The sequence below is a fragment of the Diabrotica virgifera genome, chromosome 5, assembly GCF_917563875.1.
Source record: "Diabrotica virgifera virgifera chromosome 5, PGI_DIABVI_V3a".
NCBI lineage: Eukaryota > Metazoa > Arthropoda > Insecta > Coleoptera > Chrysomelidae > Diabrotica > Diabrotica virgifera.
Genome location: NC_065447.1, coordinates 253,302,150 through 253,325,562, shown reverse-complemented (window position 1 = coordinate 253,325,562; position 23,413 = coordinate 253,302,150). Strand labels below are relative to the sequence as shown.

General features: G+C 34.3%; 1 protein-coding gene across 1 annotated transcript in view; it reads right to left on the bottom strand.

Moving 5' to 3' along the window:
* LOC114326713 (bumetanide-sensitive sodium-(potassium)-chloride cotransporter) overlaps positions 1-9,240 on the bottom strand; it is a 104,562-nt gene extending 95,322 nt beyond the window's left edge. The window contains exon 1 of the mRNA XM_028275136.2: positions 9,105-9,240. Coding sequence (XP_028130937.1) covers positions 9,105-9,176 — 72 coding nt within the window. The 5' untranslated portion in view covers positions 9,177-9,240. The remainder of the gene's footprint in view (positions 1-9,104) is intronic.
* Positions 9,241-23,413: the final 14,173 nt, after the last annotated feature.

Genomic DNA, 23,413 nt, shown 5'->3' with positions numbered 1-23,413 from the left:
CCTAATAATTATATTCTACGCCCTAATTCCAAACACACACATTTGCACATCTGGGCACTCTTTACTGCCCTTTTCTTGAGAATCCGATCGCCGTTGCATCGGAATTCTAGGAATTTTAGTTTAAGTGCCTTCAAGGGATGCCTGTTAACCGTTGAAACATATTAGACCAGACTATGTCATCGTCCCCGTGAGGTAAATTATTCCGATTCGTATTTTTGTACAAACCTGCTCAAAAACAGGTCCTTATAACAAATCCACAGGGTGGCGGGAAGTGGCGCGGTCGGAAAATTGTTTAAATAATTTTTTAAAACAAATTCAAAAAATCAATTTTTTCACTTCGTAGGTATAATTTTTTTAGACTCTTTGGGTCATTATAAGCAAAAAAAGTCGGTTGTATTTTTCTCTAAAATTGATTGTTGTCGAGTTATACGCGATTTAAAAGTTAAAAAACGAGAGAAAATGGCCATTTTTAAGGCTTAATAACTCGGTTAATAGTACATTGTGTACCTAGTAGGAAAAGCTTAACATTCCCGGACGATGTAAAGATTGCTGTCGAGGCGCAAGCCGAGACAAGGGAATACAGAGTCCGGGAATGTTGCTTTTCCTGCAAGGTATACATACTATTTTTTCGAAAATCTAACATTTAAATTATATTAAAATAAATATGTTAAAATTTTCAAATAGACATATTCTGACTCAAATATTCTTGATGCCACCAAGTACATGTTTTGTAACTATAGAAACAAAAATATTGAATTGTCAAATTTGACGTATTTGCGTATTTTTGACAGTACTTATAAATAATACATTTGTTCTGAATCTGCTGTAAGGAAAAAATATTTTTTTATGGATGTTATACAATGTGCAACTTCTCTCACTACTTACATACATTCAAAACGAACAATTTCTTATGCAGTGAGAAAAGTCGGCCATTGCAGTGGGAAATATTTTTTCTCACGGGTTTTCGTACGGTTTTCCATATCGTCGTCTTAATACTATAACTTGATAACACGAAATTAGTAGTTTTGAGATAAACGAGTTTAAAGATTTTAAAGATATTTGTGCTGCTACCATGATGTTGGTAAAATACGGAATTCACTCTGCGGCTCTCAAATACTGTTCCTTAACTTTTTGGCAACTGATCTATTTGGGAATACGGTGCAAATTTGTTTTCCAATATGGAAAAAACCATGAAAAATTAAAGTTATCAACTTTTAGCATTACCATAATGTTAACATTTGGTAATGTCGCATGTTGTGTCAAGTTGCATATAAGTGAACTTTTTAACACAACTAATATTTTATACATTATTTTGTTGAAAATTAGCCCCCTGCCATGGGGGTTACCAGATCTGCTAACAATTCTCGAATTCTTGCATTAAAATGAACCGAATAAACAGATAGCAATTATGTGGTAAGCTCAATGGTTTCAGAAAAACATGTGCTACAACTAGATAACTCGAGTTATCTAGTTATAGCATTCAGTGTATGTCGTATTCACGATTATTTCGATTAAATAATAGCTTGATAACTTATCTTTGTCAACTTTTAGCACTGAATGTTAGGGGCATTTGAGTTTTATCAACTTTCGTCAATCATAAATAAATACTTAACCCGTTTGGAGCGAGCTATTAAGTTTTTACACAATATGGAGGCAAATAAAATACATCTTGTGAACTAGTTATCTCAAAAACATCAATTTTGGAGTTATTAAGTTATAGTACTAAGGCGACGATATATGATCGCCGTTTCCATGGTAACATGCGCAATACAAGCACAAGTTAATATTGTCAAATAAAATGTGTTGGAGCAAAACTTACCAGGAATTACCTTTCAAAACTGTTCGAAAATAACTGTTAATTAGAATTTTAAATAAATAAGGTAAATATATAAATTTTAAGAATATTAAATAACTACATGTATATGTATTTTATTTCAATTTATGTATATAATATACGTAAAAGCACCTAAATTATTCAATTTTGAAGTTTAAACTCATGACGTCATGACACAACCGCATCCATAGAAAAAGTACAGTATACAACACATGAGAAAATGACATATTTCTCCCTGTTGTACAATATACTATTCCTTATGTATAGTAAGGAATAGCTATTTGTATAACAAGGGAGGAAAGTGCTACTTTTCCTCCCGAGAATGAAGTTTACTGCCCGACGCGTAGCGGAGGGCAGTAATCATTCAAGGGGGGAAAAGGCACTTTACTCCCATGTTATACATATGGTTTTTCCACCTTCCTCAAATAACAAGTCATTTTTTCATTTTTACTTAATTTATTTATGTAACTAACCAACAAAATTTATTAAAACTAAAACTAACAAGTAGGTACAATATAACTGTCAACTGTCAAATATGTCAAATTATTAATGTAAACATTGTTAAATCAAAATAACAATTTACTGTTTTTTACCATTCTGCAAACTACTGGGTGTTTTATAAATAAACGTTAAAATGTATAGATACTTAAGTAATAAAAAAAGATATTGCACAGGGCGTTCAATAAGTTATATTTCATGAATGAAATACTATGACGCCACTTTTACTTTTCCTCCCTATTGAGGAAAAATATTTTCCTCCCTAGGGAGGAAAAGTACAACTTTGCTCCCTACAATCAGGTCCGGAAAAGTATACTTTCGGTAGAGGTGGGTGGAAAATAACATTTTTGTACAGTTATTTTTCATTTCCAGGCAATGGCTAAGTACAAGGAAATATCGAACGTTTCTTTCAAAAATATCTAAATTCCTGACCGATTTTCGGAAAAAATTATTATTATGAAAGTTAGAAAGTGAAAAAATAAAAGTTTAAAGTCCCCTTACATGATCCTGAAAAAATTTGTGTCATTAATTTATTACTAAGTTGTTATTTTTAATTATTAACAATGAGCGCTGAAAGCGTATTTAGGCGGCTGTCAATGTGAGTGCGAAAAATATGCACCATTCCGGCAGTCCAATGGTGCATCTTACTCGTACCCACATTGATGGCCGCCTCAATACGCTGTTAGCGCTCATTGTTAATAATTAAAAATAACAGCTTTTTAATACATTAATGTCACAAATTTCTTCAGGATCATGTAAGGGGGCTTTAAACTTTGATTTAGTCACTTTCTGACTTTCATAATAATAATTTTTAACAGAGTTAAAGCCTTGAAAATAACTATTTTCGTGTTTTTCAAATTTTAAATCGCGTATAACTCGACAACAATTAATTCTAGAGAAAAATCATAAGAGATTTTTTGCTCATAATGTCCCAAAGAATCTTGGTACGAAGTGAAAAAATTGATTTTTTAAATTTGTTTAAAAAAATTGTTTAAACAATTATCCGACCGCGGCACCTCCCGGCACCGTGTATTTGTTATAAGGACCTTTTTTTTAAGTAAAAACGTTTGTGCAAAAAAAGACGGATCAAAATAATTTACCTAACGGGGGCGACGATACAGTCTGGACTATATGGGATGTTGCGTGTTACATATATCGATCGGATATCGCTTTTGGTATGAGAGCTTCCTTAAGTGTGTGGCTTATTAAGGAAATTGTTCTGTACTGGGAGCACTATGTCGCATGTACAGGGCCGGATTTACCACTAGGCCGACAAGGCACTGGCCTAGAGCGTCAAATTTGTTAGGACGCGGAACGGGCGGATTTTGTTCGCATTGCCTAGCTCCGAGTACACGCTGGCACAGTTTACCACACATTAAAAGTTTAAAAAATATAAGAACGATGATTTAACATACCACTTTTAAACATAACCATGAGAATATATCATTTACTAATTCTGTTACTTTATTTAACAGGGGAACGAGGGTTGCCAACTCTCCAACCCCTCATTCCTCTCCCTGTTCATCGACATGTCACTGCCTGCAGCTAAGGAAATGTGTTTGTTTAAAACTGATCGGGCAGTCGTTAAAAACCACAATGCTAAACAAATTAGAAGCATTCGAATTGTGGTGCTATCGACGAATCCTAAAGATATCGTGGGTTTCGCACACTTCCAATGAAGATGTTCTTCAAAAATGATGAATTCAAAACGTCTGCTCATTAGATCATAAGGAGGAGAAAAAGAGAATACTTCGGCCATATAATTCAAGAAACTAAATACCATCTGATTCGCCTTATAATACAAGAAAAAGTAGAGGGAAAGAGATAGATTGGTCGAAAGAAACTTTCATGGCTCCGTAATATTAGACAATGGTGTGGCTGTAAAGTAGAAGAATTATTTGGCACAGCAGCCGATAGAGAGAGGTTTCAGGAAATTGTAAACATGATGACGGTCAACGTCTGAATACAAACAGGGCACCTAAAGAAGAAGAGAATATTATTTATGGGTTTTTTAAGAAAACTGTAAGCACTCTCTGTGTATTAATTTAAGTTATATGATCACTATTAACTATTATTATTAAAACCTTAGAAAACATTAATTACGGTAATTTTGTATTTATTATTTTCAATACTTAGCACACTTTTCTTTTATAACCATAGAATATTGTTAATACCTAGTGCTAAAGAACACTAGGGTATAAGTTTTTATTATTTCAGCAGCGAAAGCCAAAAGTTGGTTGATTATGAGGGGGTTGGAGGGGGGGGGAGATCAAGGCGTGGGCGCCAGAAATATTAATGCTTAGTCGGGTTCAACATATAAATCCGGCCCTGCACATGTACTGACTTTGGTGGTGTTACAAACTTGGACAGCAACCAATCCTGGGTTACTACTCCTGTTGTATATATACCTTGTTAAACAGCTCTAAAAGTATAAGCAGTGTTTCTTCGTTAATGCATTTAATAAGCTCAGTGGGTATCTGAGGCCTAATGCTTGAGATTATGTAGATACTATTAGAAATAAACGTATTTGTCTAAAAATGTCTAACAAGGAAATAAAAAAAAACACCTATAAACAGTCTTTTAAAATGACAAAATTTCAATAAGGAGCATTTTTATTTATGCTTATCTTATAATTGTAACCCTATAACTAGAACAATTATTACAAAAAAAATAATGTGCTAATTATTAGTAATTTAGTATTTAGTTAACAAGTAATTAAAAAAGAAAGCTATTGCTATCTATTAAAATATTTTAAAGTTACTTGATAGCATGGAGGTTTTCTACAAATATCCGTATTGAAAATAGAAATTCCAAGTTTACTTCATATGTCAAGTTCTTCTGAATACGTCCTATCAATGATTAATTTTGGATATTTTGTTGTTAGCAAACAAAAAGCGATAAAGAACGATAATATGACAATATCTATAGTTTTATAGCTTCCGGTAAAGTTTTGCAGTGAAAAAAACCTAATTAAAATTATTTTGAAAATAATTATTATTTAAGCGTGCGGATTATATCGCTATCTGCAATTATCATTTATGTGGAATTAATTGTTATTTATTGCTGATAGTGATGCAGAGTTTTATCATAGTAAGAAATAATGCATGATACCCCGATGATACGGTATTGATTGGAGATTCCGACTTCGGTCTATAACGATTCATCGACAGGACCAACGCGGTCTGTGAGAATTTCGACGTGAAAATAATCATTAAAAAAACCAAAGTGATATCAATCCGAAAAAAAAAACAGAATGTACCCCAACATTGCCCAATACACGGAAACATTTTAGAACAGGTCAATAAATTGTACCTGGGGTAGGATAGCAGCTTAAATCCTGATCTAGAAATAATATCAATAATAGAACAGGCCAGCAAATCTTTCGAAAAAATCAAAAGACTCTTCTCCATGCAGTTGAGACATGGATCCTTAAAACATCAACCGTTAATAAATTGGAGACCTTTTAAATGTGGATCTACCGGAAAATCCTCAAAATTCCATGGATATCGCATACTTCAAACAAAGAATAGGCAAAGAATGAGAACTTTTCAACAGTGAAAGTTAGAAAAACATCATACCTAGGCCACATACTGAGAAAAAATAAGTACCAATATCCTCAACTAATGTTAAAGGAAAGATCGAGGGAAACAGGACAGAAGGAATCGAGGATTGAGAGAAGGAATAAAAAGGAAAAGACTGTCGCAGTTAAGAAATATCCGATAATCCACATGGCTAAATTTTTAACAGCTAATAAGAACAGCTGAAGACAGACAAGAGTTTGCAATTGTAGTAGTCAACCTCCATTAAGGAGAGGACACTTAAGAAGAAGAATACCTTAAAAGTTCCCCTTAAAGAGATACAAAACGCTAGTTGTTTTTAACCGAGTTAAGATATCTAAAAGCAAAAAAATTTCTCACGTGGACTAGCAAGCTAGCAAGGGCGTATCCAAGGAGGGGGCCATAGGGGCCATGGCCCCTCCCGAGAATTTAAAAAAGTAGAAATTTAAATATTTGCAGTTCAAATGTTTTTAGTTTTAAAAACATATGTATATACAAAACAGGGAATAAATATGTTTTCTGGACTAGAATTGAACAAAAGCAGTAACGGAAGCTTTAAAATGTTTGCTAACGGAAGCTTTTATAAATCAAAATGTTGATAATTTTACAAAGTGCCAATTGTTAGAACGACTTTGGCAGCCATCCAGCCATCAAAATGGTATCAATTTCCATATTCTGTACACATAAAGAATATAAAAGAAATGAGGCGTTACTTGGTCGCCAGCACTTAGAACTTAGAACAAAGGAGTTGATTGGTACTTTCGCACATTCAAAAGGGATTGTTTTGCAAGTTTTATTTTTCTAATGAAAAATATGATCACAATAAATCAGAGCCTTGTCACGAAACCTTTATCATCTTTCGCCAAACTCATCATGGGCAAAAACGGAGCCATACAAACCCATGAAAAACATCATACCACAAGGAGTGCGTTCAGGTTGGGCTGGATTTTCTACAGTTATAGCAACCCGCAAAAGTCAGTCATTAACCAGATAGACTCTCAGAGGTCTACACAAATACAAGAAAATAGAGAAATACTTCGACCAATAGTGGAGTCTATAGGCTTCTTAGGTCGACAAAATATTCCTCTAAGAGGCCATCGTGTTGATGGGCTTCTGCTTCTGGACGAAGATGCTGGACCTAGGGATGAAGGGAATTGTTAAGGTTTAAAATCGCATTACACATCATTCAAAATATACAACACCTATCCATAGCATCTTCCTGAGCAACATACATTCGTAGCACTAGTCAAAATTAATTGATAACATTTTGTAGTGAAGAAATAATTGAACAAATAATGAATTAGGTTCAAAGTACAAATTATTACTCTGTCGTATTTGGCGAATCGACTGACGTATCCCACGTGGAACAGCTTTCTCTAAATTTGAGATACAAAAACAATAACAACATTCCTGAAGATTTTGTCAAGTTCATTGACGCTTATGAGAACATAAAAATAATTAGTGAAAATCAAGAAAGAAGGGAAGAACAAGTCCTGTCAGGAGAAAAATTGGGAAAATAGTATTAAACTTATTGAAAGAACTACACTTGGATAATCGGTACTGACTTTAATAATACTTTAATAACGATAATTTTTCAATGTCTTTAAGGTACTACTCAAAAGTGTGTGAAAATTGCCTTAAAACTCACCATTGTAACCTTAAATTTAAAAAAATACCCCCAGACCCCCTGATAGCCCTCCCCAAAAAAGCTCATGGCCCCTCCCGAAAATCGGTCCTGGATCCGCCCTTGCAAGCTAGTGGCATTTTATATCTTAATTTATTATCAAACGTTTTCGAATTTTAGGGTAAGGTGTGACTTTATCAAGGTTGAACTAATGTAAAGAATATCTGAATTTGTGAATAATAAGATTTTTCTGAAATATGGGGAAGACGCACTATATCGCCAAATCCACCAGTTAATAACACAAATATGGTTAGACGAAAGGATACCAGCAAAATGGAATGAAAGTATCATAGTGCCCATCCAGAAAAAAGGGGACAAAACAGAATGCGCGAATTATAGAGGAATTTCACTCCTAAACACGGCATATAAAATCCTCTCAGACATCATTTTTAGTAGACTAACCCCTTATGCTGAAAATGTCCTAGGAGAATATCAAGCCGGTTTTAGGGCAAACAGATCAACAATAGATCAACTATTCACGCTGAGGCAACTTCTAGAAACGGGATGGGAGTATAACAGACTCATACACAATCTCTTCATAGACTTTCGACAGGCATATGATAGCGTAGAAAGAAGCCAAGTATGGAATGCCATGGCGGAGTTCTCAATACCAAAGAAACTCAGTCGGATGACCAAAGTCTGTATGGAGGGTGGAATATCTAAAGTACGTGTAAATAAAAAACTGTCTGGCAGCTTTGAAATCAACAGTGGACTCAAACAGGGTGATGCGTTATCTCCACTACTTTTTAACCTTGTATTAGAAAAAGCCATGAGGTCGGCCGAAATAAAAACAGAAGTTTATCCTATCCATAAAAGATATTTTCAACAAGGTGGAAGGAGCAACAAGTGAAGTAGGGCTGAAGATTAATGAAGGGAAGACGAAATATATGTGTATAAATAGAACGACACGAAGAGACAGGATAGGACATATAGGCATTGAAGGGAGTGAACAAGTAGGTACTGGTGCACATAGCATTATCACCAATGATGCATCAGAAACCGAATGTCGGAGTTTCGCTAGCGCTTAAGTTGGCTTTAATAAGATGTTAAGTGTGTGGAATCGGGATTGGAAGAATTCCAGTTCTAAACTTATAAACATCAAAGGTGACATCTTTTTGTGTGGAAGTCCACTGCCGAAGCAAAAGATCACAAAATATTATCACACGTCTACGACTTGGACACTGTAGGTATACTCAATCAAGCCTATCTCCTCTCAAATAGCGAAACTTCAAAATGCGAAGCTGCAGTGAAGTAGACATTTATACAGCACTTTCTGATAGACTGTCCTAATATGTAATTCAAATTCTTACAAATTTCCAAACTACCTAAAGGCATTACTTGAGAAAAATTTTGTTCCGAACCATTTATTGGGATACTTAAAATGTATAAACATGTTACATAAAAGTTTAATTGTTACAAATATCGCTAATAACCTTCGGGTAGATGCGAAATTTTTTTTCAAATAAAAAAATCTAATAACTTCCTTCAAAAAAAACTCATTGTATTTGTAAGAAGACAAAACAATACTTACGCTTTTCTTAAGACCATTCTGGACGGAAAAAGTGCTAAACTTGCGCAAAGGGTTCACAGGGACTACAGGCATCTCGCAAAACCGAACCGAAACTACATAAACGCACAGAGTAATCTAAGAAAGAGATAAACGAAACATCGTAATATTTTATAACACTATAAGTAAAACAAATACAATAAGCGTGGAATTGTAGCAGTATATTTAATATTTGTAGAAGTAATTAACGGGGGAATCTGCGAGAATTTTATTTCAATGTCAGTGTGGAAACAATCAGAAGAATGTACTTATAAAAAAAATGTTTTCTTGTCCAAGGTATTGTCCCAACTTTATAGTAGGTTTTGTAAACAGGTATTGCTAGACCAACTGGTCAGTTGGTCGTTACCTCTCAACAAAGTATCAAGTGCCTTTCGATCAAGGATGAATTACATCCATATAAGATCTAATTGCTACAAACAATAATGCAGGGAAAAATACAGGGAAAATCAAGTATTCGAAGAAGACGCAAATTCCTGGCTCAACAATCTGAGAAAGTGGTATAATTGCAGTTCCGTCAACTTGTTCAGAGCTACAATCTCAAAAGTGAAAATAGCTGTGATGATTATCAACCTCCTTAGAGGAGACGGTACCTAAAGAAGGATAAAAATATCTAATTCTAAATTGACCGACTTAATGTCACATTATTTTTTATGTTAAATACATTAACAATATAACTAAAAGGTTTTCAGACCTTTCAACGTAGCTAGTTTCAACTACTGTACATTGGACGTTTCACACTGAAGGTGGTTAGTAGTGACCGAAAACGTTTTGTAATAATCCATGTGGATAATTTTTAAAAACTTTAATAAATTTATACACCAATATACAACAGAAGTCTTTACTTCATTATTACGTTAATATAGTAATAGTTGTCAAACGGAGCGTACAATAAGTGATTCAGTGATTCCAGATAAGGATCATTCAGTTATTTTCGCTCCAGAATGAAAACAAATAGATACGTATTTGTTGATTGGTAGTTGTAAACCAAAATATATAGAAAAGGGCAGGTTTTTATATAATAAATTCTCTTTATTCGGCAATCTGTCAACGAGATAATAAACAATTTTTTTATAATATTAGCTTTTGCTAATATGATAAGATTAACTAGCTTATTACTAAATTAACTACAGTTTACAACACGTACAATAAAATTTCCAGTATGTACATTACGGTATGTCGATTTCAATTTATTTTTCATTTTTTTTTAAAGGAATCCAATGATTATTTCGGAGGCACAGATACTCTTTCGTCGTGTATTTCTCTATAGAGTATACAGTCTAACCAGCTTATTGGAATAGCCTTCGTGTCAAACAAAATTATTTCTATAACCGGGATATTCTAATATCCGATCATTGGTGGCTAGTAGAAACGTTTCGAAAACTAAAATCTCTATTCCCTAAAGCGGGATATTCCTATAACCGGTATTCTAATAAGCGGGTTCGATTGTATATATACACCATTATTTAGGCGTCAACGCCCTTCTGGTAGGACTCTATGGCCCTCTTGTTTATTTAATTTAATAATTAATTTATGCATATTAACTACATTTATTAGTATGGTAAAATATGATATTTCAATGTATAGTCCTGTCGCCAGGGGGGGTACAACGGCCTCGTTAATTCAGATGGACTTACCCAAGTTTTTTTTATGTATTTTGACCCGTAGAACACGAATTTTTTGGGTAACAGTTGATCCGGATGTCGATAAGATTGTTATAGACCAAGAACTTGAGGAATCAAATAACAGCGATTTTTGGCAAAACAAAACAATATTTTGTATTTTTTGGGTCATTTTAAGCAAAAAATATTTGTTGGTTGGTCTGTGCCCATTGAATTGGCAAGTACCTAGTATCTTCGAGCAGGGAACCATGGCACCCTTTTAGCATGTGTTCCACTTTATCCATTAACATCGACTTGTAGTCATAACATTTTAACATATTACATTATGTAAACCATATATGACGATGTTAACACTATTTACGGTGTGCTAGTTACAAAATACTCGGCAGGATGCACTGAAGATGTTCTGTTTAGAACGAAAACGTTCTGCAATCGATGACATTTTATAGTTTTTAAATAAACGATTTTATACCAGAATACATCTCGAAGTTTTTACTTCTGTATTGGTTTTTTAAACTATGGTATACAGCCAACTATTGGGATTTTCCCATTGATTTTTTTTTTTTTTTTTTTTTTTTTTTTTTTTTCAAAAAATATTTCTACAAGTTTTTTAGTAGGATGCACAGTTTTCGAGATAAACGCGGTTGAACTTTCAAAAAATCGCAAAACTGCAATTTTTAAACCCGAATAACTTTTGATTAAAAAATAAAATAGCAATTCTGCTTAGCGCCTTTGAAAGTTCAAGTCAAATTATGTCGGTTTTGATTATTTGCATTGCTAAAAATTTATTGTGTTATTGTTAAACAAAGCTACAAACAACTAGTGCGTGAGTGATGTTTCTATGATTTCTCATTTAAAATCGAACGAGTAGGTAGAATAGGTACTAGTGCAATCAAGACTATTTCTACGTTACATGCGTTAAAACGCATGTAAAAGCACGGGAAACCCTACGTGTTTATAGCTTTGTTAAACAATAAAAAAATAAATTTTTACCAATGCAAATAATCAAAGCCGATATAATTTGACTTAAACTTTCAAATGCGGTAAGCAGACTTGCTATTTTATTTTTTAATCAAAAGTTATTCGGGTTCAAAAATTGCAATTTTTCGATTTTTTTAAAGTTCAACCGCGTTTATCTCGAAAACTGTGCATCCTACGAAAAAACTTGTAGAAATATTTTTTACTTAAAATGGCCCAAAAAATACAAAATATTGTTTTGTTTTGCCAAAAATCGCTGTTATTTGATTCCTCAAGTTCTTGGTCTATAACAATCTTATCGACATCCGGATCAACTGTTACCCAAAAAATTCGTGTTCTACGGGTCAAAATACATAAAAAAAACTTGAGTAAGTCCATCTGAATTAACGAGGCCGTTGTACCCCCCCTGGCGACAGGACTAGTATCTGTTTAGTAATAATAAATCCGCAAAAACGTAAAATATACAGGGTGTAACAAAAATACAGGTCATAAATTTATTCACATATTCTGGGACCAAAAATAGTTCGATTAAACCTAACTTACCTTAGTACAAATGTGCACATAAAAAAAGTTACAGCCCTTTGAAGTTACAAAATGAAAATCGATTTTTCCCAATATATCGAAAACTATTATAGCTTTTTTATTGAAAATGTACATGTGGCATTATTATGACAGTAGTATGTTAAGAAAAAATTATAGTGAAATTTGGAAACCTCTCAAAAATTTTATGGGGGTTTTGTTCTTTTAAACCCCCCCCCCAAACTTTTGTATACGTTCCAATTTAATTATTATTATAGTACCGTTAGTTAAACACAATATTTTAAAAACTTTTTTGTTTCTTAGTACTTTTTCTAAAAATCAGTTTTTATCGAGATATTTGTCAAATCCACTACATATTTGTATATGGTTTTTAAGTACGATTATGGACACTTGGTAATAATATGAAAATTTATTTATGATTTACATTTTTAGGTATATTTTGAACCATATTAAAAAAGAAGCCACATCTCGATAAAAGGTGCCTTATCTAAAAAATACAATGAGGCAAGAAAGTTTTAAAAAGACTGTGTTTAACTAATGGTACCGCAGTAATAGTTTAATTGGAACGTACACAAACATTTGGGGGGTTTAAAGGCACAAAACCCCCATAAATTTTGTATGTAAACGTATTAAAAAAGAAGCCGCATCTCGATAAAAACTGCCTTATCGAAAAAATACTAAGAGGCAAAAAAATTTTGAAAATATTGAATTTAACTAGTGGTACCAGAATAATAAATTAATTGGCACGTACACAAAAGTTTGGGGGGTTTAAGGGAACAAAACCCCATAAATTTTTTAGGGGTGCACAAATTTCACCATAATTTTTTCTTTAATATGTTCCTGCTATAAGAATGCCACATGCCTATTTTCAATAAAAAATCTCTAACAGTTTTCGATATATTAGAGAAAATCGATTTTCATTTTGTAACTTCAAAGGGCTGTAACTTTTTTCATGTGCATATTTGTACTAAGATAAGTTAGGTTCATTCGAAGTATTTTTGGTCCCAGAATATGCACTTTAATTTATGACCTGTATTTTTGTTACACCCTGTATTATAGTTCTTTTTTTAATATCTACAAAACAAAACATGCTAGGTGCATACAACCTGATACCAAAAGAAAGCCTGTAATATTTACTACAAAATGCAATACTAATATACAGGGTGTACCATTTAAAAAAATGAAAAAAAAATTGTATTTGCAAATAGTGATCACATTGTATATTATATTGATATAACTATGTCAAAGATATTAAATTATTTAAAAATGACACTATACTGGTAAACCTCTCATATTATGTCATTTTTAATATCTCGAAAATTATTAACTTTAGACCTATATAACCTTACACAAACTCTACATGTATTTAAAAAATACATTCAAAAATGATTTGTAAACTTTTTTTATCGGCATAGTAATATTAAAGCTTATACACCAATTATTATTCTCTTGGTAGACTGCAAGCTATAACAGAAACACGTCGGTAGACCGCATAGTAGGAAACATTTTTCTAACTAATTATACATTTGAATATAAAGGAATACACAAAGCTGTTACAATTTGATTTAAATGGAAAATAGTAACTACATCAGTAAAAGTTTCTTTAAAGATTAAATAAAGTTGCCTTTCTGAAATCGGTAAAATACTCTCTGTGGTTTTCAACTATGTACTTGTAACACACTTTTCTTGCTTTTTCATCTTTTGTGAGGGAAAATAAAATGTCTTGCATCAATTTTACACTTCTCTCAGTAACATCATTAACAAGTCTAATATTTTTTAAAAAGTTCATTGCTTTAAGACTTAAGATATAAAATTGTGTTGTTTTTTTTAACGAGAATAAATTTTCATAGTTAAATACTCAAGGAAGATATCTTGAAGAAAAAGACCAATAAACATGAAAAATGAGTAATATTTATGATATCTTAATCCCCCTAATCAACTTATCATGGCCTGTAATATTTTTTTCTAAATATACCTATATACAGGGTGTCCCCGAAAATAGTGCGTTCCTTTAAGGTATGGATATAATACATAATGTACAACGAAAAAGTCCTATAACATTTTTTTCTAAAGTTAACCGTTTCCAAAAAAAATTACATTGTTCTCCATATAAGCGAACTTTTATTTTCATAAAACTAACTAACCTGACATCACTGTACAACAACTGTTTGTGACTTAGGTTATTGGCGCCAGCAATGTAGGTCAGACAGTAGACACTTGCAAAATAGTTATGCCACCCTATGTGTGAAAATCAAACAAAACAAGAATTTGTTTGTTTGTTGAGGAGAAAGACAGGGTTTAATGTAAATACTAAAGGCCCATGGGGCAACTATTTTTGAATTGTGACTGTGTCTATCTTTAGATTTTGTATACATAGTTGTCAGATTTCAATTTGCATGCCAAAATGTATTAGCGTTTTTTGGCCAAACGGTTGAGTTTAGAAAAAAATGTTATAAGACTTTTTTGCTCTACATGGTGCCTTCTACCTATACCTTTAAGGAACGCACTATTTTCGGGGACACCCTGTATAAAATAAAAGTTAAAACTGAGTTTACTTGTTTCATTACGGACAAGACGATCGTCACAAGCAAATAGCCGTAGATTATCTCATGATTATCTCCCACTGGACCAAGCGAAATTCCGAACAGAGTGCGTGGGGTGCGTCCACTGATCGGCATCCCTAATGATTCATCGGCACGCATCGCAAAAGTTGCCTTTCGAAGCAACCCTTCGGCATTCCCGATGATGCGATCCGTACGATGCGGATCAGTGGACGCAGTTACATAAGTTTTTGTACAAGGCAAACTAAAATCCGTTGTGTACGATGCGTCCGATGCGTACGATGCGGGTCTGTGGACGCTTGCCTTAAGGCGTAGACGCTATAATTTTGAGCTTTACCTAGTGAGCCTAGTATTGGTAGGTGCACCAAAATGAACAGGCTGCGGTGGCTATACCATTTTACAGAGGCTAAACGAGATGGTGCCGTCGGAAAATATTATTAACCAAAAACCGGATGGGGTGAGGAGAAGAGGGCGACCCAGAGCACGATTTAAGGACCAGGTGGAAGACAACTTATGAGTATTAAGAGTACGAAATTGGAAAACCATCGCGAAGGATAGGAAGGAATGGAAGCTGATTCTGGAGCAGGCCAAGACCTACCATGGGTTGTAGAGCCAATGATGATGATGACTTTATGCAGTATCGGAAAATATACCTGGATTGTTGGATTAAACGCGGAACTGCTTAGATTATAGATAAAGAAATGAGCAGTTAAAAGGTTAGTGAATACAAAAAATATCAAGGAAAATTTTTGAACACAAAGGTTTATTTACCGAATGGCAAAAGTTGAATAATTCGCATTTATTAGTGCAGATAAGAATTGGTTAATATGCAAGTATTGTATGAATGCTTGTTCATATTTTTAAAAATATTAAAGAAAGTATTTATATATCCATAATAACCAAGGGTACCTACTTAAATACACGATGTTGAGAGCGTGTAGAATGAGGAAGTGAGAGAGACTCAGTTTAATTTTAAAATAGGCCTTTGTTAGTTTTTATTCATTCGTTTAAAAATTTGCTTGGATTTTTGTACGATTTGATCTATCCCAGCGTTCTTAATAGGTGAGGCAATGAAACACTAAACCTACCAATTTTACGAGACAAGACGCAACTTTTTGTATTCTATTCGGGAAAGTGTCAGGAAATTTTGTGAACAAAATTTATGGTGGTAAAATAACAAAAAAAAAAATGCATTTTTAAAGTGCATAGAAAATGAAAAATTTGCAACTCGAAAAATATCACGAGGAATAAGTTCAATTTTGTTACTCGGAGGTTTTCGAGGTTGCTGACCACAAATATGATAACAACAATAGTCTTTGAACTATCTGGTGTCAAAGGTGGACCTCGTCTCCTAGAGTTTTATGTTAATTTCATTCTAAACTAGTGGACAGTTATTACTCAAGGCTTTTCGAGATCCTTGAACACGAATATGGTAACGACGATAGTCCTCGAGCTACCTGGCGAGTACCTGGTGTCCAAACTGGACCTCTTCTCCTGGAGTTTTATGTAATTTTCATTCGAAATCAGTCAAAAGTCATCACTCGAGAGTTTTCGAGATCACTGAATACCAATATGTTAGCGACTATGCTCCTCAAACTATCTGGTGCCCAGGGTATAGAGCTTGTCTCCTTGTCTACAGTTATTACGTTATTTTCATTCAAAACCAATCAAAAGTCATTACTTGGGTGGTTTTTGCGATTGCTGAACACGAATATTATAACGACAATGGTTTCCAAGGTATCTAGTATCCAGGGGTGACCTCATCTCCTAAAGTTTTATATCTATTAAATTGTTATTTAAGATTTTTGTGAAAGTAATATCAAATAAAAATTAAAATGTGATAAAGAAACATTCAGTTTTCGTGAATTTACGGGGTTAGTTAATTTTATATTTTGTGTAGTTGATTCAGAAGCCTTTTTTGATTGCCTAAAATTCCTAGAAGTGCCTAGAGGGCGTAAAATTTACCGGGTGTCCCAGTTAAGCGACTTGAGGAGTAGAATTGTCGGGTTGCGTGCAGACAGTCTATAAATTAATAAGAGAAGTTTTTAGGAGGACCACCAGATCTTTACGCAGTATACAGTAGTGGTAGTTTATAGGACCACCCTGAGCACCCACTATCGTCGATATCATATTTTTCATTTTCTGTGCACTTTGAAAATGCATTTTATTTACGCACAAAGTGAAATTCGCATTTTACCACCATGATTATTGTTCAAAAACGTTTCTAAGATTGTCTCAAATCGAATGCAAAAAGTTGCATAGCGATTCTTCTTTCTGTGGAAAATTGGTAGGTTTACTGCTTTTTAGTGCATTATTGGCTCGCCTATAAGTTTTATAAAAACTTGCCTCTAAAGAGATTTTTAACACTTTTTTTAAACGAAAAAGAAACTTTTTGAACTGAAACTAATTTCAGAAATTGGTATTTATTTTCAAAAATATGGAATCTACAATGTAGTTATAGAAAAATGCGTTTGGTTTTTAATTTACATATGAAAACATTGTCACCGGAATGTCGTACGTCTTTTCCATGGAAAATCTTCAAAGCAAATACCTATTTATCAGTGTCTTAAATATCAAACCAAGAAATATGACACATACAAACATCTGATTTCCTATTTTTAGAATAAATTGATATATTCGACGTGAATGGTTACACGGTGAATTTGTGGTTGAATTTTCATATATTGGGGCAATGACAAAGTCAAATATTGTATATTCATTTTATATATTGCGTTATATGTATTACTTTTAAGCTATAAATACTAAATTAGTAAGTATTTTAAGGTATATCTTGGCTTGCTAAATAATGGTAAAGATTTGCGTGTTGGAAAGTTTAATGATACTTTTGTAATATGCAAATAGGCTCATTTAGTTATTATATTGTTATCCTGTGACTCATATGAGTTTTACTTTACACACACCTCTACCTACTCAGAAATAATATTTAGCGAAAGCTTGCACGAAACTGAAAAAGACATTCTACCAAACGGGTACCGAGACATAAGATATGCAAAAGTACACCATACAATTTGCGGACAACCTAGAAGACTTACATGTTCTAATGAACAAACTCACGTATTACAGGCAACAATATGGACTCAATGGGTATAAAGGTAAAGGAGATAAAGCTTTAAACAGACAGTCAACTCTACATCAACCAAACCCGAGTAGAAAGATCCCTCTGTTTCAGTCATACGGATAACTATCTCAAGAAAGACTCTGTGAGAATAAAGGCACTAGGTTGTAGTCAAATGAAATTCAAGCAAAAATAAAACGGAAGGAAAAACTGTGTAAAGTGAACGCTGAAACCGATCTTCAAAATTATTCGTCACTTTCTTTTTCTTTATCCCTGTGTGACGTCAGCCATCCTCATTACATGTCCTCATAAGTTTCTATCTTGGATCATACCAATATCAATCCCCTTTACAGCGATACCCTGCGCTTAAAATGAGAATAAGATTGTTTAAGTGGATGAGTAAAATGATAAAAAATAATGAAATTAAGAAAAAGAATGATACAATTGCTAGATTATGTTCCTACAAGAAGTAGGAGAAAACTGGTGGGCAATGCTTAATATCTTTAAAGAAAATTCAGAATGGTCTAAGTCTAATAGAAGATCAAAATTTCTAGAAACACCTAATTAGGGACATAGAGATTAAGTCGTATTAAGTCGTACACTTAGAGGATATATACGTGAGAACAAAAAATCTAAATGTCAAAGCTTAACTTAAAGACTGATTTAAATAGATGTTCCTTAGCATGGGCAGCATTTGGAAGATTACAAACAATAAATTACGAACAGAAGATTACAAAAACATTCAAATCAAACTTACCAAAAGACAGAAACTTTTAACCAGTACGTATTGCCGATTCTGGCATATGGAACTGGGCTTTTAACACAACATCGTCCACAAATTTTAAGTAATTCAAAGAGCTATGGAACATAGAATGCTCAACATTAAGCAATGAATAAATAAGAAGACTATCAAAATTAACAGATATAATCCAAAATATTGTCATGTTAAAGTGGAACTGGGCAGAATACAGGAAGAATGGAAGACAACTCTTGGACGAAAGACGAAACGAATCCTTGAATGAAGATCAAGAGCAAGTAAGAGAAGTAGAGACGTGGATTAATGGTTGTTGATGATGATGACGTAAAGATTCAAGTAAAGACAATGATAAATAGATAGTATGTTAATGTTTAATCTTGTAGCGACTACCCTTTTAAAAGAAAGGTAAAAAATATTGAGCAAAAAAAACGTCCGGTATAAGGGAAATTCCATCAGTGGGAATAAAAAACTGAGCTAAGCGATAAAAGTTTCGAACAGTTGAAAACAAGTGGATACCAAAGAAAAAAACTAAAATTAAAAACGGGTTCAACCCCTCGGAATATATTGGTACGAATCCATTGCACTTTTACATACCAAATTAAAAAATACTTTTCAAAAGAAATTTTTCATAAGTGCAAAAACCGATAAACCTTCAACAACAAAGATCAGTAATTAAAAAGTCCTTTCAAAATAAACATTATCAACCACTCTCTGCGTTTAGTGTTTAAAGTAAGCTACTCTGTACAAACCTCATTAGAGAATTGATTATGTGTATCAGAATGTGAGGCTCCAGGTCAATAAATATATTGGCAAATATTCAAATGAGGTCTACAGTTTTAATAATGTTAAGTGGACGATATGAATCACGTCGGTTTCAGAGTACTTTGAGCGAAGTGCATAGCGTAGTATGTTTGGATATTCAGGGAATTAGACCAGGCCATTTAGAACAAAAAACACCGAAATAAATCATTCAGTGTGTTCGGGATGACATCAGGAAAAAAGTCAATAGAAAATGGGTGGAGATGCGTAATTCCATTCTAAAGCGCATAAAATGCGTCCAAAATCAGCATATTAAGGACCAAATTTTGTTACTCGGGGATTTTTGGTATCCCTGAACATGAATACGCCATCAAAATCGATCCCTGGAGCAACTGGTGCCTAGGCTAAGGCACGTCAACTAAAGTTTCTAAGATTTCTAGGCACCTGGTAAATAGAGGATTGCCAAGGGGCGTCATCTAGAGTTTCGAACTACTAAATTGATGCAAATAGATCAGTCGGGGGTTTTGAGGTTGTTGCACACTTATATGACATCAGATTTGATAGATCTGACTGATCTAGTGCACAGAATGACTGCTATGCACGTCATCTTCTGGAATTTCGAAGCTTCCCAACACTAAATTGATGCAAACAGAGATACGGATTACTCAGGACGCAGGCCCTCGTTATATAATTTTGTAACTATACTACAGACTTTGTAAAAGTGAGGCTGCCGTCGACATGGACTATCATAATATGTAGGCTGTTTAGGAAGTACAGTAAAATTGTTTAGGCAGTGATTACTCCAAACTTCACCGTTATAAAGCTGATGACAGTGGCACTAGCGAAGTCGAAGTAGTGGCGGATCTATACATTTGCTTTGGGAGGGGAAATTTGCCTTAGGAAGAACTTCCAATGAAAATCAACCAAAAGACATAAAAAAGATAAAGCCAAACTACATAAAGGTCGTCTAAAATAGATATTAAAAATCTTGATCGAAAAAGTAGATCTGGTTTTTAAAAACAAAGTGTATTATTCTTATGGCATATAAAACAACATAATGCTATTCTACACCCCACCAGAATGAAAACAATGGGAACCTTCTCTGGTTACACCTCCGAGGCTTCTACAATTTGCAAGCCATACGGATGCTGAGACTAAGGAAGATGAGGAAATTCTACAATTTACAATTCACGTCCCATCTGCTCAGCGCGGTAAAGTTCCAACGAAAATGGTTCCCTTCATACTCCACACAGATTAAATGTAAACAAAAATGAATAACCATTTTCAATTTCGTTGCAAAACGAAAACACAGCCGAACCTTATTCTAGTCCAATCAGAGAGTGCTGCAAGCACCCCTACCTGTTTCGAAACTTATTAGTCTCTCATCAGGAGGCACATATGCTGCTCTCCCTGATCCAACCAAAACAAACCCCAGCATGCAGTCCCGGATTACAACGAACGAAATGGCATAGATGCCCTGGCGGCAACTGCTTGCAAAAAGACTAAATTTTCACTCTAATGGTATATAAAACAACATAATGCTATTCTACACCCCACCAGAATGAAAACAATGGGAACCTTCTCTGGTTACACCTCCGAGGCTTCTACAATTTGCAAGCCATACGGATGCTGAGACTAAGGAAGATGAGGGAATTCTACAATTTACAATTCACATGTATGGCTTGCAAATTGTAGAAGCCTCGGAGGTGTAACCAGAGAAGGTTCCCATTGTTTTCATTCTGGTGGGGTGTAGAATAGCATTATGTTGTTTTATATGCCATTAGAGTAAAAACTTAGCCTTTTTGCAAGCAGTTGCCGCTAGGGCATCTATGCCATTTCGTTCGTTGCAATCCGGGACTTCATGCTGGGGTTTGTTTTGGTTGGATCAGGGAGAGCAGCATATGTGCCTCCTGATGAGAGACTAATAAGTTTCGAAACCGGTAGGTGTGCTTGCAGCACTCTCTGCTTGGACTAGAATGTGGTTCGGCTGTGTTTTCGTTTTGCAACGAAATTGAAAATGGTTATTCATTTTTGTATTATTCTTGTTTTTTATCCGCTCTAGACACAGGCTGTGGGATTATGAACATTCGATACGAATCGTAATTCCACTGCAGATACTCCAGAGACCTTCATCAATTTAGTGCCGAATTGTCTCGAATAACCAGAACGTGACGTACCTTAGCAGTGACCCTGAGCACCAGGTACTCCGGGGGTCGGTCCTGATGACGTATTCATGTTTAGCGACCCCGAAATCCCGGAGTAACAAAATCTGGCCCTTAATCAGGCCCGGCCCCAGGGGTGGGCGAACTGGGCGGCCGCCCAGGGCGACAAAATTAGGGGCGGCAAATTTTAGAACACAGCCAATTTTTGAAACTGAAGAAATAATAAATTATGTTTTTAATATTATAAAAAATCAATATTATGAACATGGGCGGCAAAAATGCAACTGTAAAAACGAGAATTAAGTATGTGAAACAATAACAATTGCAAGGTTCATTCGACGGGAAATCGACAACACCGCCTTCTTCTTCCTCGCATAAGAATTGTGGGTTCAGAACTACCCCCCCCCCCCCAGGATATTATTAAGTGTTTAGTGTTATTAAAACTAATTATAAAAAAAGAGGGCAGAGAAGGAGATTGAAACAAAAAGGCTTAAAATTTTTATAGGTAAATTTTTAAAACAGTTACACACTGATGCTGACAATATTGCTCAACCTAGAGAACATACAGCTGTTGCCGCTGCCTTTGAGTCTGTCAATATTCACCCAGACCTAGGCCTATCATCCACTTCTGCTGCCGCCTCCTCCCAATCCAACGACAGTCATCTAGGACATCATCAGCATCAACGTCTGATGCCCCCCTCTCAGTCCAACGACAGTCATCTGAGACAATCATCAGCATCTATGTCAGCTACTGATGACACTACTACTTGTGATATTTTATTTGTGACGTTACTAGTGGTATTTTAACTTTTGATGAGTCAAAAGATCTAAATTATGCTGATCTAAAAGCTGAACTCAAAGTACTTTCCACGATTGTGAAGCCCAACAGTACACCTCTAGAGACCCTGAAAATGATTAGAGAGTATGATTTTGATTTCGCACCCAACGTTAGTGTTGCTTTGAGGACTTTATTAACCCTACCATATACAGTAGCCTCTGGAGAGAGAAGCTTTTCAAACCTAAAACTAATAAAAAATTACTTAAGATCAACTATGTCCCAGGAACGTTTGAGTGCTCTAGCGACAATCTCTATTTAACACGAAATAGCTAAGTCCCTGGATCTTGCAGAATTATTAAAAGATTTTTTTCCCGTGCGAAGGAACGAAGAGTTCTACTTACTTAAAAAAGTAAGTGTATAATTATGGATATGGATAGTGAGTTTTTGTATATTAAAAGATGTTAATTTATAGTTAGTCCAGAAAGCCACTGCGCATCCGCTAGGAAAAATATTCTAATTCGGATTTTTTGCATAATCTTATTCAAAAAGGACCCCTTTTAACAAATGTGCATGTTGCCAGAACCAAAAGTTGGTCAAAAATTTTTTAAACGTTTTTTTTTTTGTTTTTTTCCTAAAATTATTTTTTTTGCATGGAACAAATTTTTTTTAGATTTCTTGGATCATTCCAAACAGAAAAGGTATTTAGTGACTTTTCTCTAAAGTTGATAGTCTTTGATATATAAGCGATTAAAAATTGAAAAATTGCGAAATCGGCCATTTTTAACCCTCAAAAACTATGTGAAAAACTGAAAATTTGAATGTTGCCAAGGTAGGTAGATATTCTTTAAACATCGATTGATGAAATACCGAATAGTTTTTTGCAATACAATATCAAGATCCCTTTGTTTTTTAATTGCCAATCAAGCGTGCTCGACACTATTTTCCACCATTGCATGTGTATAAAGTATGGTGCAAATGAAAGGAATAAATTCGTTATTTCATAAATCGGTGACTTTAAGGAAAAATCCCAAAACAGGTCGGTT